This window comes from Anoplopoma fimbria, chromosome 21, assembly GCF_027596085.1.
Source record: "Anoplopoma fimbria isolate UVic2021 breed Golden Eagle Sablefish chromosome 21, Afim_UVic_2022, whole genome shotgun sequence".
NCBI lineage: Eukaryota > Metazoa > Chordata > Actinopteri > Perciformes > Anoplopomatidae > Anoplopoma > Anoplopoma fimbria.
In genome coordinates, this window is record NC_072469.1 from 4,550,158 (window position 1) to 4,570,148 (window position 19,991).

The 19,991-nt window shown below is 38.1% G+C and overlaps 2 protein-coding genes across 2 annotated transcripts; one reads left to right on the plus strand and one right to left on the minus strand.

Annotated features, from left to right (window-relative positions):
- The first annotated feature begins 4,572 nt into the window (after nucleotides 1-4,572).
- On the plus strand, nucleotides 4,573-17,528 carry LOC129111080 (uncharacterized). Its single transcript, XM_054623374.1, has 7 exons — nucleotides 4,573-4,662; nucleotides 4,823-7,405; nucleotides 8,684-8,801; nucleotides 8,897-9,133; nucleotides 11,534-14,079; nucleotides 15,528-15,645; nucleotides 15,741-17,528. Exons 2-7 carry the CDS (start codon nucleotides 4,876-4,878, stop codon nucleotides 15,982-15,984), a joined length of 5,793 nt encoding a protein of 1,930 aa, XP_054479349.1. The 5' UTR covers nucleotides 4,573-4,662; nucleotides 4,823-4,875; the 3' UTR covers nucleotides 15,985-17,528.
- Nucleotides 17,497-19,480, minus strand: ccl20b (chemokine (C-C motif) ligand 20b). The gene is made up of 4 exons (XM_054623121.1): nucleotides 19,311-19,480; nucleotides 19,054-19,156; nucleotides 17,995-18,069; nucleotides 17,497-17,879 (listed from the first exon to the last, which is right to left on the minus strand). The coding sequence occupies exons 1-4, from the start codon at nucleotides 19,390-19,392 to the stop codon at nucleotides 17,822-17,824; spliced, it is 318 nt and encodes a 105-aa protein (XP_054479096.1). The 5' UTR covers nucleotides 19,393-19,480; the 3' UTR covers nucleotides 17,497-17,821.
- Between the last annotated feature and the right edge of the window lie 511 nt (nucleotides 19,481-19,991).

Below are 19,991 nucleotides of genomic sequence, written 5' to 3' on the forward strand. Positions count from 1 at the left end.
GAAAGCAAAGCCTTAAACCCTAAATAAGTTGTTTATTAACGTAATCTTTGCCTCAACCCCAAGATCTAACCTACAGGAGACCTAACGCCTAATTGTAACTGCAAACATGAATTTATTTAGTTTTTTGGATCATCGATTTACATAAACACACTTAGACTTTTGCTGTCATGGCAACAACCACGACCACACATCCCTGCAGATGTTCAGTGAATCTACTCAGATGGGTGGTCTGTATTCTGATATCCATGTAGTGTCTTGCATCAATATATGATCATCCCAAACAGACTTACAAGGTAGACTATGAATTTCCATGTAAATAGGTGTGAGACCGAATATACAAGTAATGCCAAAACATGAATAGTATAATCTGTATGTCTTTATACTTGACATGCATTGAATATGCTGATCTGATATTGTATGCGTGTATTATTCATCTAGTCCGCCTTTTTTTTTTAAGTTTTAGACATAAAAAATCTACATTTTCCACTTGGTCTAACTTCTTATTTGCATCAAGCTAACATAAATCAGTATTTTTTTTCTGGCATTCTTACAAAGGTGCATGCAGGTTTATCATATTAAATGCACAGGCTGAAGCATGCTCTGCTACATCTTGCAAAACGGATGAAATAGTATGTTTTTAGTAAGTCCCACCCACAGTTACATTGCATATGAATGGGACCTCTACACCACCATTTGCGTTTTTTTCCCTAAGCGCATTGCCGCTGTCCATTTGTAACAATATGTTGTTTTTCATTCGGCTAATATTGTGCCAATGAATTAACTGGGATCCAAGCCGTGAAAGTGCTTCAACTGTGAGTCACATGACATTGTCATCAGAGGAAACCTCTCTCTCTCTCAACTCTTGTGTGACTCAACACAAATTTCAGAAAGATTTGATAGTCGAGTGCGACGTGCAATCAATGCAACAGGTATTTTTTGACAGCCAACCTTTTGACTTGTCATAATAGAAGAAGCACAGGTGTTTCCAGTTAGCCAACACAGTGATCCAAACCATTGAGAGAGGGCAGGTGAGGGCGGAGCCTCCCGGTCTTACACAACCCTTTGGATCAGGAGATTGAGAAACAAAAACTCAGTACTAAAGAGTTAATCCAACTAACTCCACATTGTGAGATTTTTCTGCCACCATTGACAAACTGCTTTTCAACGGCAACATCTTTTTTTGTATTGATGGTTGTCGCTAGGTGCCATAAAAAAGGTAAGTCAGAAAATATTGATTGTGTAAGTTGGTTAATTGACCCCTTTGAGATCTTTTCACTGACTAAACCCCCTAAATCTTACTGTTTACATCTTAAATATTTAACATTAACAATATCACCATTCTGTTTATCTCATGCAGGATATTTATGAGGACCCTAACACAAGCAAACGTTGTTTCCTTTTCACTGCAGTATAAATGAGTAAAGCTGTTCTGAGTCCACTAAATTGATTCTTATACATATTCATGTTTACCAGTGGGATGTTAAGATAACACATCGTAGTAATTTGAGTCAGTCCGATCATATAATGAAAGTTTGATGAGACCATTATCCAGTTTAATCAAATCATTAAAGATTCATTGCTTGCGCTATATTTGTATCTGTGTATGTGTGTGTGTGTCTGTTGAAGGACAATCTGCTCACCTTTCAAGCATTTCACACACACACATATTACGTCACAGTGCATTGCACACACAAATTCAGTGACTCAAAAGGAAATGATACAACAAGCACAGGAGGTAAAATCAGATCTGGTCCCTTTTTGATTTGAATCATTGCAGCAGCAGCATCATCTGTAGGTGGATGTATGCACAGATAATATAGAGGCTGTAAAACAGTGAACAGAGCGAGGACCGCTTCAGATTCCTTTTCCAACTGAGACCTCTGCTGGTGACAAGTGTTGTTGGTCACATCGTGAGAAACTACTCTTAAAGCTCTACTCTACTTAAAAATCACACAAAGCTATTGCAGAGAACTGAGAATTGGTGTCATGCATTCACTTTGTTGTTTTGTTTGTTGTTTTTATTGGGACTCTATTTGAAATTACCTGCTAGTTTTCTTTTAGGTGGGAAGGAAAGAACATGTTTTTTATGACATGTTTTGCTTGGCTGAAGATAAAACCAACGGATTTTAGTAAAAACTAGTTGATTTCAATAAAATTGTAGAGTGTTTCAATAACTATCAGATAGATTGCCATGAATGCGAGTACAGATATGTGCTCAACCGTTCATCGGTTCATCAATCATTTCACTCATCTGTAGGCTACTTTATATTTTCTACTAATTATCAAATGTAAACATGCAAACCCAGTAAACTAAGAACAGGCAAAACATTATACTGTTCTTATCTTGCCTGTAGGCCTGTTAGCAAGTTAGCGTTTTAGCTCAGAGAACAGCCTCATAGACTCTTAGGGTAATCATTTTAAACTGCTAAACATGTTAGGATTGTCACTTAAAGCAACCACAACTACTTTGAGCAATTTTTAACAATTTGGGAAATGTGTTTATTTATTTTCTCAGGGGAGCTAGCTGAGAAGAGTGATACCGCTTCCATGTTAGTAAGCTAAGAAACAACTGCCAGCAGCTTCTTAGTATAGCTTAGCTTAGCACAAAGACTGAAGGCTGGCAGTAACAGCTAGCCTGGCTAACCTCTCCCTACTTAACTTGTCATTTGTTTAACTCATGCAAAAATCATAGTGTAAAAGATAGATGAGAGGAACATGAGAAAACTGATTCCCTTCTCTGTTAAATACGAAGCTACCGCCTGCAGCTGGTTAGCTTAGCTTAGCTTAGCAAACAGACTGGAAACTGGCAGGAAAAGCTAGCCTGGCTAACCTCTCCCTACTTAACTTTTTTATATCTCATTTGTTTAAATCATGCAAAAAACAAACTGTAAAAGATAGATGAGAGGTAGATGAGAAAACGTATACGCTCTCTGGTGAATTTCAAGCTACCGTTTAGCTTAGCTTAGCTTAGCAAAAGCACTGGAAGCAGGGGGAAACAGCAAGCCTGGCTCTGTCCTAAGGTAACAAAATCCACCTTCCAGCACATGTAAAGAACTTCCTAATTCTATCTCCTTTTTTTTAAACTGTACAAAAACTGAAGTGTAAACGATAAATGAGAAGTAGATGAGAAAGAGAAAGCTTGATACCACTTTAAATGTGAAGCTACAAGCAGCAGGATATCTTTAGGTTTACATAGGCCTTAAGAACAGACTGAAGAGAGAACCAGATATCCAGAGTTACCAAACGTAATATCCTCACTGATTTACACTGGCCTCATATTTGTTATTTTGTGTTTCAAAGAACTAGTCCCTTTCGGTTGGGTGCTTGTATTGTTGTGCTTGTATTGTTGTTGGTCTTTAACCATTTTACAGGAATGCTCATAATGAACTATAGACAAGGAAGTGAAAAAGGGATTTGAGAATGTATGAACATTCGTAAAAGTTTATTTTCTCACGTAGATGTGACAGTGTCACCAGGGACATTATTAGATATAATTTACATACATTATTGAAAGAAATCACCAATAGTGAAGAGAGACAACATCAGATAAAATCCAACCCAAAAAACATTTCACAGATTATGCAGCGTAATATTAAGAAAGTAAAAGTTTTTATGAGCCAAGAAGATGTTAAATGTATGTTGTAAAATAACACCAATGGATCAGCAAAGACTTGACATGCTGAGTGCTCTGATTTCTGGCTTTTAAAACTGTTTGAATACAAAGAAGGATCAAAAATTGTAAGTTTTAATGACTTTAGTCACGCTTGTTGACTGGAAAGGTTTCTTACCACCCGTGGAGAAATGTAACTAGTACATTAACAAGTACAATTTAGCTAATTTGCTACTACTGTTTTTTGTTTTACTTTAAATGCTGATATTACGTTTTTGCAATTCTTATTAATGTCAAATAGAATACGTTTTATTTTATGTCTGAAACCAGTCTGCTTCAGCATTACACATAAACTTATAGCTGGCTCACACATAGTCCCCCTCTAAACCTGTTTACTAATGCACCAAGTCTTTACCTCTCACTGTTTTAATGAATTTGAGCTGTAAAAATGTCCCAGCAGACCTCATTTTCTCTGACTGATGAAGATGCTGTATCTAGCAGGCAGCAGAGAAGAGGAAGTGCTGGTTCTTCGTTTGACACTCTCGCACTTCATTCGTCATTAGTTGACTTCTTTGAGGAAGCAAGTAAAACCACAACTCCCTGCATTTTACAAAAAAATAAGTAAAAGGTCCAGGACAGTGTAATCATTTGAATAAAGGGAATAAACATTAAAATCTTAGACATATTAGAAGTTCTTTAAAATTCTTCTCATAAATTGATTCATTTATGTGTTCACGTACATAATGTGTTCTACATGATGGTGATTTCTGCATCCCGAAAAAATGGATTAGGACAAATCTTTATTTGAAGGCATCGCCTTCTTCTCTCACTTCCTCATCTGTACGAAAGAGGACAGAGAGGACAGCAGAGGAGGTGTTTAGACCCGAGACGAACATGTTTCTCATGTTCACTGTCTATTACAAGGTGAGAGATATCATTTCCACCATTTTCATCTGAGAGGAGCATGTTATTTGAACAAAGGATGCTAATTAATATTACAAGATCCTGTGGATATGACACCGTGATTAATCAGCTCTTCTTTGTGTGACACAGTGAGTATCAGAAACCATTATTGAGGCATTTATGATAAGATTAAATAATGTGCAGATGACATACTGCAGCTACATGTCGTGATCATTTACCATAGTGTTCTAATTTTCAGTAATTTTTGTTTCTCACTGTCCTTGATAGTTTGTTTTATTGGATTTTCAGGATCTCCAGATGGACTTTACATTGCAATTCATTGATTTAAAGAAGATTTAAAAATGGCTCTTGGAGTGAAAGAGGAAAAAACAACACAGAAAAGAAGATCTGAATGTTTTAATCTGAGTTTTATTTTTCTCTTGCTGAATATTAGCAGTTTTGTTGTTCCAGTCACAGGATTTTATATGAAGTCCTGCCATATCAGTTACGAAAACGCCATATGTACCAAGAGTAATCTCAATACGATTCCTGAAGATATTCCCAAAACGGTGAAAGGTTTTGCCCTGTCTGGGAACAAAATTTCCAAAATACAAGCATCAAATTTAAAAGAATTCTCTGTTTTGACGCAGTTAGACCTAAACCGAAACTTAATTTCGCATATTGAGGAAGGCGCCTTTGCCGATCTGATTTCCCTCAAGAAATTAAATCTAAATAATAACAAGCTTGTTAAACTTGAAGATAATATTTTTCACGGTTTGAGCAACCTCACCGAGCTCAGGATCAACAGTAATTACATCAAGTCGGTGGCATCCACCTCTTTTAAGTCCTTGACAAGCTTGACGTTTTTGGACATCTCCAACAACAAACTGCGCAACTTGACAAAAGTTCCCACTATATTACAGCATCTGCCAAATCTACGGGAGCTGTCATTGGGAAATAACAACATTACCAATTTTTCTTCGTGGGAACTGACTAATAGCTCGCTAAAACTCACTGCCCTTGATTTGTCTATAAATCCCATTGCTGTCTTCAGGATCACCGCAGATGTTTTTCCAAATCTCACCTGGTTGAAATTCGGCTTCCCTTCCTCAAAGGTACAAATTAAATGGGACATTCGTAACAAGACTTTTTTTAGTAGAGTGTCTACTCTTGATATTAGTGGGCTTCAAATCGATAACGATGCCATGAAAACAGTACGAGAGAACTTCAACCCCTCACTGACTTCTCTGAGGATGAATGGAATGAAACATACATACCTTACTAAACTAATCAACGTTTCCTGCTCCATCCCAACAGTGTCCACACTCCAACTCAGACGTAACAACCTACGTTTTGTCAATGCACAATTCTTCCAGTTGTGTATTAACATAACAGAGATAGATTTAGCCGGAAATAAGATACGAAATATCAGTGATGAGGCCTTCAGATCTGTACAAGGTTTAAAGATCTTGAGTCTGACTCAAAACAAACTTCTATCCGTTCCAGTTGCCATAAGGAATCTACCATCTCTCGAAGAGCTGGATCTCAGCAAGAATGACATCAAAACACTTGAATGCAACGATTTCGCCAATCTTACAAAGCTCAGGCATCTCAGCCTTCATCAGACTTCAATCTCAGCTCTCAAAGAGTGCGTCTTCAGGGATTTGGTACAATTGCAAGTTTTAAAGTTACAGAACAACAGCATCTCCAAATTAGATGGAGCTTTTAAAAGCTCCCTGCCAAATCTAAAACAACTGCGTTTGAATCTGAATAAACTCACCGCCATTAAACACTCGGAATTTGCAGGCTTGCAGGCACTCCAAAACTTGTCATTAAATGACAATCAAATCAGTAAACTTGAAAATGGGTCTTTTTTCGGCTTAAGGAATCTAACCGATATTCAGCTGAATGGGAATAGAATAGATGAAAAGGGACTACTCAAAGGTTTTTTCGATGATCTGATCAATTTAAAATCATTGGATTTGAGGGACAATGAAATTAAATTCAAAAAGTGTGTAGCTTTGCCTTACCCACCATTTTCTAAGCTGTCCCGTCTGGAGACGTTGGTGTTTACTGGAAATTACCGCAGGGTGAAGTCCCTGCTGCCTTCCAACTTCCTCCAAGGTTTGACAAATCTTTTGGTTTTCAGAGCCAGGAACGCTCAACTTTTATCCTTGCACAAAGACACGTTTAGTTACACACCGCGACTGCAAACACTTGACATTAGCACAAATGACCTCACAAATCTCTCTCCCGAGTTGTTTTACCCAATCCGAGGCCTTGAAAGCCTCTACATATCCAAAACAAGCCTTCAGTCTCTGGATTTCTTTATAGAAGCAAACCTTTCTAAGCTGGAGTTCCTGCAGGCAAGAAGGAATCAACATTCAGTTTTCAGTGAGGAAGTTATAGAGTCCCTTCCGGCTCTCGTTTACCTCGACCTGCAAGGCAATAGCTTCACCTGTGACTGTGATAACGCCTGGTTCCTCCGTTGGGCAGATACCAACAATCAAACGCAAGTTTATGACGCCTACAACTTTGCGTGCAACTATCCTTCAGACCTTAAAGGTAGTAAACTGTTGGACCTAGACGTGCATTCCTGCACAGTGGACACTGAGTTTATCTACTTTATCTCCACCACATGCATGGTCCTCCTGTTCATGTTGGTGTCCTTCACCTACCATTTCCTGAGGTGGCAGCTGGCCTACGCCTACTACCTCTTTCTGGCTTTGCTCTTTGACACAAAGCATAAAAACAAGCAAGCTCCCAATCAGTACGACGCCTTCGTCTCCTACAACACCCATGATGAGCCCTGGGTCATCAGGGACCTGTTGCCAAAGCTGGAAGGGGAGCAGGGCTGGAGATTGTGTCTGCACCATCGAGACTTCGAGCCAGGTGAGGCCGCCGTTTGAACCTGGCATTGAACAAAATGTTTTAGCCGTACTTGTGGATTGGCTTTTGGGATGGGGATATCAGTTGTTTGGTTCAGAAAAAATGGCAGGGTTCAGGTCTTGGTTAAGTTCCTGGAGAGCAACAATAACAATCTGGCAACTGACTGGGGTAAAGGAGTTGGTATATGTACTGAAAGGGTGATTGGGGAATGAGACACAGGTGATATAGATGGATATAAAGGGTGAGTTGGACGCCATCAAATAGTGTCTTTTGCTTAGGAATGTTCCGAACTTAGTGAATTTACCCAGAAGTGTCTTAGTGTTAGCCATGATAACAGCTGTTCTAATTCTCTAAATGCTAAGGAAAGATGCTTCAATCCTTCCTTTCTCGTTAGTATAGGGTAAACTGGATGTCCTTTACGATAGGAAAGGAGATTAAGCCGTTCCATAATTCCTTGCGGCAGCAATATTTAGAGCGACCCGGAAGACCCCGGATCAATTTCAACTGCATCACATCGATCAACGTATCATAATTTATATGATATCTTACAATATCTTACCAATGTTCATTTTTCATGAGTTTTTCTACGAAAACCAGCAACAAGTCCAAATTTACGCTTGTTACATGCATACAGTCTTTTTAAAATAAACTTCCGTCTTCACAGGAAACCACTCAGTTAGGTTTAAGTTAGAAAATCACCTGGTTAGTTAACTTAAGTCAACATAAGGGTTATGGTTAAACTGTACTAAAGCTTAACGACAGAAAAACTGTAGTTTGGGTTAAAATAACCATGGTAGTGCCCTAATGACATTACGCAAGTTACATGACAAATAAATTAACATTAACTTCTCGTTTCAAATTCATGGGGATCTCCTGGCTAAAAAAAGATCATGGTTCGTCGGACATATTCACCTCACTTTTGTTTGTATGTTTTCGAATGCTTTAATGCAGATATAATACCGCAAACTTCAAATATCTACAGTACAAAAAAGAAAAAAGAAAGTGACATTTTTCTCCTTTACGTTTCAAACACAATTTTCAAGCAAGCACTATTTGATTTGAGTGTGTACACTTGGAAAAGATGTAATCTGGCAATTAATATCCTAAGCTGCATGTTACTTTTATGTGCATCAGCCATAACAGTTATTTTGTACTTTCATCTCTACTCCAGAGGGTGTCACTATAGTACTTTTTGTACCGCACCATCATAGGAACTAACGAGTAGAATGCAGACGTTTTTTCTGACCCTTTTCTTCTCCTTTTTCCTTCTCACTTCCTCAGGAAAACCCATCATAGACAACATCACAGATGCCATCTATGGAAGCAGGAAGACCATCTGTGTGATCAGTCGCAGGTATCTGGAGAGCGAGTGGTGCTCCAGAGAGATCCAGGTGGCCAGGTAAACATGTCAGCCGACACACGGCAGTTAAACACCTCACTAACTCTGTATGAAGCCAGTTTTTGTGATTGATCCGTCGATTTCTTCGGTCGTAGCTTCCGTCTGTTCGATGAGCAGAAGGACGTGCTGATCCTGGTGTTTCTGGAGGACATCCCCATCGCTCAGCTGTCTCCTTACTACCGCATGAGGAAGCTGCTGAAGAGGCGGACCTACCTGAGCTGGCCTCGAGCCGGGGAGCACCCCGAGCTGTTCTGGGAGAAACTCCGCCAGGCTCTGAAGACCGGAGAAGACCTCGGTGAAGACAATTTCCTCCTCAATATGGTGGACATACCGTGATGAAAAGGAAAAACAATCAACAAGGTTTACAGAAAGTGTATTTCAATGGAGTCTTCTTGGAATCTGTTGGGTTGTTTTACCACAAAATTACCATAAAGTGTATCTGAGGGAGGCTACTGGTATTACAATGTAATACCAACTTGATCAGCTGATCCAACTGGTCTCACTGAAATGGAAAATGAGGAGTCAGAACTTGAACAGTTCCCATTCAACCAAACTGGAAGACCAACTTATGACTAAGTATGAGTGAAATTAGTTTTTCCATCATGAGCTTCTCTAATGGGGCGGTGAACTGGTAATGACAGATGATGTTGTAAATACTATATAGAATAGAATAAAAGACTGTGGTCTAGCAAAAAAGTAGAGAACTGACTGACAACAGATTGGGCATTTCTAAAATACTTCACTTTCATGTACTTTTTTTTTAAACTAGAAAATGATGAGCCAAAAGTTGCCATAAAGCTGAGGGGAGATAATTAAAGAACCTATTAAAGTCGCTTTAAAATTGTATGGCCTCATATTTGTTATTTTGTGTTTCAAAGAACTAGTCCCTTTCGGTTGGGTGTTTGTATTGTTGTGCTTGTATTGTTGTTGGTCTTTAACCATTTTACAGGAATGCTCATAATAAACTGTAGACAAGGAAGTGAAAAAGGGATTAGAGGACATTATTAGATATAATTTACATACATTATTGAAATAAATCACCAATAGTGAAGAGAGACAGATGTTGACATCTTAAAACAAGCATCAGATTACAGCTAAATCCCCCCCAAAAAACATTTCACAGATTATGCAACAGTGTAATTTTGAGAAAGCAAAAGCTTTTATGAGCCAAGAAGATGTTGAGACACAGTGACATCAATGAGCCATACGCAGAGGGACACCCCAAATATTTCCAAATACTGCATATACGTATTATGTCAAAGTGGATTTTTTTTTACAGCAGAGCTCTATTGCATCAACAGGCCATGATACTGTTTACATGTATGTTGTAAAATAACACCAATGGATCAGCAAAGACTTGACATGCTGAGTGCTCCGATTTCTGGCTTTTAAAACAGTTTGAATACAAAGAAGGATCAAAAATGTTTTTACTGGAAAGGTTTCTTACCACCCGTGGAGAAATGTAACTAGTACATTAACAAGTACAATTTAGCTAATTTGCTTGTTACTTCACTACATTCTGAAGACAAACATTGTACTTTGCAGATTCAGAGTACTGTAACAAAATGTATTCAACTGAGAAAGTAGTATGTGTTATCGCAATAGATAATATGTTATTCTGCTCAATAAGTAATGCTGCTGTACTTTTACTTCTACTTTTGAATGCAGGTATTTTTTCTTGTTCCAGATTATTTCTGCACTTTGATACTACTACATTTACTACTACTGTTTTTTGTTTTACTTTAAATGCTGATATTACATTTTTGCAATTCTTATTAATGTCAAATAGAATACATTTTATTTTATGTCTGAAACCAGTCTGCTTCAGCATTACACATAAACTTATAGCTGGCTCACACATAGTCCCCCTCTAAACCTGTTGACTAATGCACCAAGTCTTTACCTCTCACTGTTTTAATGAATTTGAGCTGTAAAAATGCCCCAGCAGACCTCATTTTCTCTGACTGATGAAGATACTGTATCTAGCAGGCAGCAGAGAAGAGGAAGTGCTGGTTCTTCGTTTGACACACTTCATTCGTCATTAGTTGACTTCTTTGAGGAAGCAAGTAAAACCACAACTCCCTGCATTTCACAAAAAAATAAGTAAAAGGTCCAGGACAGTGTAATCATTTGAATAAAGGAAATAAACATTAAAATCTTAGACATATTAGAAGTTCTTTAAAATTCTTCTCATAAATTGATTCATTTATGTGTTTACGTACATAATGCGTTCTACATGATGGTGATTTCTGCATCCCGAAAAAAATGGATTAGGACAAATCTTTATTTGAAGGCATCGCCTTCTTCTCTCACTTCCTCATCTGTACGAAAGAGGACAGAGAGGACAGCAGAGGAGGTGTTTAGACCCGAGACGAACATGTTTCTCATGTTTACTGTCTATTACAAGGTGAGAGATATCATTTCCACCCTTTTCATCTGAGAGGAGCATGTTATTTGAACAAAGGATGCTAATTAATATTACAAGATCCTGTGGATATGACACCGTGATTAATCAGCTCTTCTTTGTGTGACACAGTGAGTATCAGAAACCATTATTGAGGCATTTATGATAAGATTAAATAATGTGCAGATGACATACTGCAGCTACATGTCGTGATCATTTACCATAGTGTTCTAATTTTCAGTAATTTTTGTTTCTCACTGTCCTTGATAGTTTGTTTTATTGGATTTTCAGGATCTCCAGATGGACTTTACATTGCAATTCATTGATTTAAAGAAGATTTAAAAATGGCTCTTGAAGTGAAAGAGGAAAAAACAACACAGAAAAGAAGATCTGAATGTTTTAATCTGAGTTTTATTTTTCTCTTGCTGAATATTAGCAGTTTTGTTGTTCCAGTCACAGGATTTTATATGAAGTCCTGCCATATCAGTTACGAAAACGCCATATGTACCAGGAGTAATCTCACTACGATTCCTGAAGATATTCCCAAAACGGTGAAAGGTTTTGCCTTGTCTGGGAACAAAATTTCCAAAATACAAGCATCAAATTTAAAAGAATTCTCTGTTTTGACGCAGTTAGACCTAAACCGAAACTTAATTTCGCAGATTGAGGAAGGCGCCTTTGCCGATCTGATTTCCCTCAAGAAATTAAATCTAAATAATAACAAGCTTGTTAACCTTGAAGATAATATTTTTCATGGTTTGAGCAACCTCACCGAGCTCAGGATCAACAGTAATTACATCAAGTTGGTGGCATCCACCTCTTTTAAGTCCTTGACAAGATTGACGTTTTTGGACATCTCCAACAACAAACTGCGCAACTTGACAAAAGTTCCCACTATATTACAGCATCTGCCAAATCTACGGGAGCTGTCATTGGGAAATAACAACATTACCAATTTTTCTTCGTGGGAACTGACTAATAGCTCGCTAAAACTCACTGCCCTTGATTTGTCTATAAATCCCATTGCTGTCTTCAGGATCACCGCAGATGTTTTTCCAAATCTCACCTGGTTGAAATTCGGCTTCCCTTCCTCAAAGGTACAAATTAAATGGGACATTCGTAACAAGACTTTTTTTAGTACAGTGTCTACTCTTGATATTAGTGGGCTTCAAATCGATAACGATGCCATGAAAACAGTACGAGAGAACTTCAACCCCTCACTGACTTCGCTGAGGATGAATGGAATGAAACATACATACCTTACTAAACTAATCAACGTTTCCTGCTCCATCCCAACAGTGTCCACACTCCAATTCAGACGTAACAACCTACGTTTTCTCAATGCACAATTCTTCCAGTTGTGTATTAACATAACAGAGATAGATTTAGCCGGAAATAAGATACGAAATATCAGTGATGAGGCCTTCAGATCTGTACAAGGTTTAAAGATCTTGAGTCTGACTCAAAACAAACTTCTATCCGTTCCAGTTGCCATAAGGAATCTACCATCTCTCGAAGAGCTGGATCTCAGCAAGAATGACATCAAAACACTTGAATGCAACGATTTCGCCAATCTTACAAAGCTCAGGCATCTCAGCCTTCATCAGACTTCAATCTCAGCTCTCAAAGAGTGCGTCTTCAGGGATTTGGTACAATTGCAAGTTTTAAAGTTACAGAACAACAGCATCTCCAAATTAGATGGAGCTTTTAAAAGCTCCCTGCCAAATCTAAAACAACTGCGTTTGAGTTTAAATAAACTCACCGCCATTAAACGCTTGGAATTTGCAGGCTTGCAGACACTCCAAAACCTGTCATTAAATGGCAATCAAATCAGTAAACTTGAAAATGGGTCTTTTTTCGGCTTAAGGAATCTAACCGATATTCAGCTGAATGGGAATAGAATAGATGAAAAGGGACTACTCAAAGGTTTTTTCGATGATCTGATCAATTTAAAATCATTGGATTTGAGGGACAATAAAATTAAATTCAAAGAGAGTGTAGCTTTGCCTTACCCACCATTTTCTAAGCTGTCCCGTCTGGAGACGTTGGTGTTTACTGGAAATTTCCGCAGGGGGAAGTCCCTGCTGCCTTCCAACTTCCTCCAAGGTTTGACAAATCTTTTGGTTTTCAGAGCCAGGAACGCTCAACTTTTATCCTTGCACAAAGACACGTTTAGTTACACACCGCGACTGCAAAATCTTGACATTAGCGTAAATGACCTCACAAATCTCTCTCCCGAGTTGTTTTACCCAATCCAAGGCCTTGAAAGCCTCTACATATCCAAAACAAGCCTTCAGTCTCTGGATTTCTTTATAGAAGCAAACCTTTCTAAGCTGGTGTTCCTGCAGGCAAGAAGGAATCAACATTCAGTTTTCAGTGAGGAAGTTATAGAGTCCCTTCCGGCTCTCGTTTACCTCGACCTGCAAGGCAATAGCTTCACCTGTGACTGTGATAACGCCTGGTTCCTCCGTTGGGCAGATACCAACAATCAAACGCAAGTTTATGACGCCTACAACTTTGCGTGCAACTATCCTTCAGACCTTAAAGGTAGTAAACTGTTGGACCTAGACGTGCGTTCCTGCACAGTGGACACTGAGTTCATCTACTTTATCTCCACCACATGCATGGTCCTCCTGTTCATGTTGGTGTCCTTCACCTACCATTTCCTGAGGTGGCAGCTGGCCTACGCCTACTACCTCTTTCTGGCTTTGCTCTTTGACACAAAGCATAAAAACAAGCAAGCTCCCAATCAGTACGACGCCTTCGTCTCCTACAACACCCATGATGAGCCCTGGGTCATCAGGGACCTGTTGCCAAAGCTGGAAGGGGAGCAGGGCTGGAGATTGTGTCTGCACCATCGAGACTTCGAGCCAGGTGAGGCCGCCGTTTGAACCTGGCATTGAACAAAATGTTTTAGCCGTACTTGTGGATTGGCTTTTGGGATGTTTGGTTCAGAAAAAATGGCAGGGTTCAGGTCTTGGTTAAGTTCCTGGAGAGCAACAATGACAATCTGGCAACTGACTGGGGTAAAGGAGTTGGTATATGTACTGAAAGGGTGATTGGGGAATGAGACACAGGTGATATAGATGGATATAAAGGGTGAGTTGGACGCCATCAAATAGTGTCTTTTGCTTAGGAATGTTCCGAACTTAGTGCAATTACCCAGAAGTGTCTTAGTGTTAGCCATGATAACAGCTGTTCTAATTCTCTAAATGCTAAGGAAAGATGCTTCAATCCTTCCTTTCTTGTTAGTATAGGGTAAACTGGATGTCCTTTACGATAGGAAAGGAGATTAAGCCGTCCCATAATTCCTTGCGGCAGCAATATTTAGAGCGACCCGGAAGACCCCGGATCAATTTCAACTGCATCACATCGATCAACGTATCATAATTTATATGATATCTTACAATATCTTACCAATGTTCATTTTTCATGAGTTTTTCTACGAAAACCAGCAACAAGTCCAAATTTACGCTTGTTACATGCATACAGTCTTTTTAAAATAAACTTCCGTCTTCACAGGAAACTACTCAGTTAGGTTTAAGTTAGAAAATCACTTGGTTAGTTAACTTAAGTCAACATAACTACTTTTTAGGGTTAGGGTTAAACTGTAGTTTGAATTCATCCAACTCTTTGATTTATGGCCAAATACCTGCAAAACTAATGACATTCCCATCAGCCTCAGATGCTCAGATCACCACCGTGCCTATCAAGTACAGCCTCACCGTCTGTTAACACAGCTGTAGTCTTGTTTATGTATGTAGCTGCTAGTTTTCTAATTTTAATGCAAAGCATGTTCAACACATTTGATGGTTACATTGGGGTCTTGAATGAAAACTTTCTGGATGATACTGGTGATGGCATTTCAATTTTAGATACAAAACACTTTTATGTTGGATTAACTCAAAAATGAAACACCCAAAAATATTTTTCAGAAAATTAGAATACTTTTACAGCCAAGGGTGCTGCTCTTTTGTTTGTATGTTTTCGAATGCTTTAATGCAGATATAATACCCCAAACTTCAAATATCTACAGTACAAAAAAGAAAAAGGAAAGTGACATTTTTCTCCTTTAAGTTTCAAACACAATTTTCAAGCAAGCACCATCTGATTTGAGTGTGTACACTTGGAAAAGCTATAATCTGGCAATTAATATCCTAAGATGCATGTTACTTTTATGTGCATCAGCCAAAACAGTTATTTTGTACTTTCATCTCTACTCCAGAGGGTGTCACCATAGTACTTTTTGTACCGCACCATCATAGGAACTAACGAGTAGAATGCAGACGTTTTTTCTGACCCTTTTCTTCTCACTTCCTCAGGAAAACCCATCATAGACAACATCACAGATGCCATCTATGGAAGCAGGAAGACCATCTGTGTGATCAGTCGCAGGTATCTGGAGAGCGAGTGGTGCTCCAGAGAGATCCAGGTGGCCAGGTAAACATGTCAGCCGACACACGGCAGTTAAACACCTCACTAACTCTGTATGAAGCCAGTTTTTGTGATTGATCCGTCGATTTCTTCGGTCGTAGCTTCCGTCTGTTCGATGAGCAGAAGGACGTGCTGATCCTGGTGTTTCTGGAGGACATCCCCATCGATCAGCTGTCTCCTTACTACCGCATGAGGAAGCTGCTGAAGAGGCGGACCTACCTGAGCTGGCCTCGAGCCGGGGAGCACCCCGAGCTGTTCTGGGAGAAACTCCGCCAGGCTCTGAAGACCGGAGAAGACCTCGGTGAAGACAGTTTCCTCCTCAATATGGTGGACATACGGAGATGAAAAGGAAAAACAATCAACAAGGTTTACAGAAAGTGTATTTCAATGGAGTCTTCTTGGAATCTGTTGGGTTGTTTTACCACAAAATTGCCATAAAGTGTATCTGAGGGAGGCTACTGGTATTACAATGTAATACCAACTTGATCAGCTGATCCAACTGGTCTCACTGAAATGGAAAATGAGGAGTCAGAACTTGAACAGTTCCCATTCAACCAAACTGGAAGACCAACTTATGACTAAGTATGAGTGAAATTAGTTTTTCCATCATGAGCTTCTCTAATGGGGCGGTGAACTGGTAATGACAGATGATGTTGTAAATACTATATAGAATAGAATAAAAGACTGTGGTCTAGCAAAAAAGTAGAGAACTGACTTTTTAAACTAGAAAATGATACTACCACACTTTTAACCTGCAACAGTTTAACCTGCAAAACATGTTGCCACATTGTCATGATTACTTATATTGTATATATGGTCATTTTCAGTATTTTGAAATGTAGAAACTGGCCGGAAACCAGTAACAATGTTGCTCGGAAACCTTGCTCAAGGAATTTGTAAAAATGTATATTCTGAAAAGCTTTACATTGACTATGGAGAAAAAATGCATAAAGTCTGTATTAATCTGCAACCAGCAGCACACAATCTTGTTAATTTTTAGGCTTTTTATATTCTAAATGTTAAACTCGTGTTTGTTTGAGCCCTAGACCTAATTGAACTCATGCCTTGCAGTCAAGCTTAGTTCGAACCCACATTACTTTATTTTCCCCAAAGTTTCCAAATAAACCAAATCTGTGGAGTTACATTTGGGGGAAATGTGATGCAAAATACATCATGTTATTTTGATGTTTTCAATAAATTAAGATGATACAAAACATAAATGATAAACTGAGACTAGGTCCAATAAGTTGATTTTAACAGCTATTAAACTATTTATAGTAAAAAAAAATAAAAATAAAAAATGCTTTAACTATAACTTCTCATCTGACATGCATTTCATTTATTGGTTCATTTATTGGTTTATTTAAGATAAGGACAGTGTCCAATAAATGCATTGTACCAGATAGCTCTGGAATTATTGATATTTTTTTTTTATTACAACTGTACTACATTATCAGAGCCAGACAACCAATGTCTTCTTTTGGGTAAAACTTTGTTAAATTGCCTAATATCTAATGCATCATTTTTTAACTCCATCCTCTTGTCATCATAATATTTATATTATATTACGTTGAATGCATATTTCAAAGTGCTAATCTTGATTTTCACTGTAATTGAAATTCTGACTTTTGATTGACTAATCACTGTAAAATAAGATGAAATGTTTAATGTGCAGCATATATGATGATTTTATGACATTTTTTAATTATTCGTTCTATCGAGATAAAATTAAACCCTCATTGATCAAATTTTAAGTCATTTTTCAAATATATTAATTGAAAAGGTTGTAATAAAGGTATGAAATGTGTTGACATGGTGCATGTAGTGAAACTCAAAGACAGACACATGTATTATCAAACAACTATTTTAATAAATTATAAGCAAAACTTCCCATTTTCATACTATTTCTCTGACATCAGCAACACGCAATATATAACATTTATATATATAAACACACTTCTCGAAAACAATGTTTTCATAATTTTTGTCGTTGACGCTCTGTCGCTACAACGTACCGTTTAATGTGTATACTATGTACTACACTTCCCTGTTTATAAAACAGAATGAATATAATGAGATATTAAATTGTAATTTACAAAAATCACATTACAGTTACTATCAGGGTTCTTGGGTGCATAAGAAGTAAAGTCATGTGCTGCAGAAGTCAACTGCTCTGTAGAGATTATGCTGACGTGGCGGTTTCCTTCCCAGAGATCTGAACGTTCTTCCTCCTCCTTTCACTAAACAGAAACAAGGTAGAAGTAGTATAGTTTAGTGCATGGTTAGAGCATCGAATAGAAAACAATGTACAGAAAGACGGCATTAAGCACGCCAGAGGGAAATGAGTGTACTCACTTGATACATTTCATCCCTCTCTGAGTCCACTTGGCTGAAGGGTCTGCACACACAAACTTGCCTGGAAGGTGGAATCTGTGGGGAAACAGGACACGGTTAAGGAATGATGAAACACGAGACACATCAATGGGCTTCATTACACGCGATGAACAGTTTCCCTCCCTCTGGTCTCATTTTAGTTTGTGTATTAACCCCACAGACATATTTATTAAAGTGACAGAGTCCTGCAGCCGTGGGAAGCTTATGAGGCAATAATGCAAAAGGGCCCACAACATCTCCTATACAAGAGCAAGATAAACAAACTTTGTAGTTGTCGTCTTTTTTGTGTCTCTTTCTAGTCATTTTGTGTGTGACATTTCTTTTTTCTTCAGTCAAAGCGTATTTTTGGCCAAATTCAAACCCTAAATATCTTTACACACACTGTGTCTTTGTTTAAGCTAATTCAATTATTTTGTTAACTGCAGTTTGAATTTAACATACATTGTATAGTCTGTTCAAATTTTGCTTTTACCTCTTGTTTTTGCCTATTTTCTGTTTTTTTCAGTCACCTGACCATTAATTTGAATGCACTGCCACATTTCTATTTAATGTACATTCAGTGGGAAGTTTAGTTGTAAGCAAGTCTGCAAATGTGCACAATAACACAATCATGCAGTACATTCTTCCATATCACTATAATAACTCATATTCTAATATATTCTTATTATATATTAAATATGAGAATTTACACTGAAACAAATTGAATATTTGGGGGTTTTGAACTATAATCAGACAAAAAACAACATTTGATCAAGTCACCTTGTGCTCTAGAATCAAGTGATGGGAGTTTTTAAATGTTTCAATTGAGAAAATATTCTGCAGAATAATTGATGAGTAATCATTGTTAAACTGGACCACATTATCTATGAAGTTATTATATATCTACATGGGACCACAATTCAGATACCTGACTGCTTACATTTTTCATTATTTCTACCTTGATCTACTTGTTACAGCCTGCTCCATGTGTTGCTGTTACTACTGAATGGTAATCTGACAATGATCAAATGGTTTACTCACATAACAGCTTTGATGTCGCAGGAGGTGATGATGGTCTGAATGGTGTAGCCCAGCAGGCGATGGCATGGCAGACGACGGGAGGTGTACATCATGCAGCAGCTCGCTGCAAAAATTGAAAAAAAGACAACTTTTTAATTTACTGATACTGGGAACACAGCATTAACAAAAAAAGTTGTTTTACATATATGTTCATTTTTCTGAATCTAACCCTGAACCATAATCTTTTTAACTGTTTGTTAGAGCGTTAAGGGACGTACCTGACTGTGTGCTGCCGATAAAGGTAGTGACGATGACGAGGGAGCAGAGTACTGCCAGGATACACACTTTGCTGCTTGCCATTGTTTCTTATAGTAGCGGTGCTGGCTGTAAAGGTTTGTTGCTGGAAAGCAAGTGGTGTAAAGCGCCTGAAGGGATTCAGTGAGAGTGTGACAGACAGCACTGTGTTCTCTCCTTAAGTAGGGCAGCTCGGGATTTTCCCATGTTTGACAGGATTGTGCAATGCATGTGTGATTGTTTGGAAATGAGCCAGGAAATGGAGCCAAAAGTACACCTGTTGGTTCTAACCTCTGCGTGGGATCAGGAAGTGTATTAGAAAAAAGGACACGTATATCCTGTGAAAGTGATTCGCTTCACTACAAATAACTAAAAAAGAGCGGAAAAACTCAGATAAACACAATAGATAAATATTATTAAAACAAGAGGAATTAAATAAGATGCCTTCACCAAGGCAGCCAATACAGAGATAATTACTTAAATATAAGTAAAACTACTGATTGTTAGAAATATGGGGAAAAAAGTATCTGACTTTGTTAAAGTAACAGGATCTTAAAAGGACCATAAATATTACATATACATATCTTGCTTGCTCCAAGATAGCAAGGACATTGTTAGCCAATGTGTTTTAATTGCAAAAGTCAATTAATGAAGCTTTAAAAGTT

Bases quoted from the DNA above. Each gene is read 5' to 3' on its own strand.
- ccl20b (XM_054623121.1), bottom strand. From the start codon at position 19,392: ATGGCAAGCAGCAAAGTGTGTATCCTGGCAGTACTCTGCTCCCTCGTC. The intron at 19,157-19,310 runs GTACGTCCCTTA...CAATTTTTGCAG, and splicing joins TATCGGCAGCACACAGTCAG to CGAGCTGCTGCATGATGTAC. The intron at 18,070-19,053 runs GTGAGTAAACCA...GTTTCCCCACAG, and splicing joins TGCGACATCAAAGCTGTTAT to ATTCCACCTTCCAGGCAAGT.
- LOC129111080 (XM_054623374.1), top strand. From the start codon at position 4,876: ATGGCTCTTGGAGTGAAAGAGGAAAAAACAACACAGAAAAGAAGATCT. The intron at 14,080-15,527 runs GTGAGGCCGCCG...TCACTTCCTCAG, and splicing joins CCATCGAGACTTCGAGCCAG to GAAAACCCATCATAGACAAC. The intron at 15,646-15,740 runs GTAAACATGTCA...CTTCGGTCGTAG, and splicing joins AGAGAGATCCAGGTGGCCAG to CTTCCGTCTGTTCGATGAGC.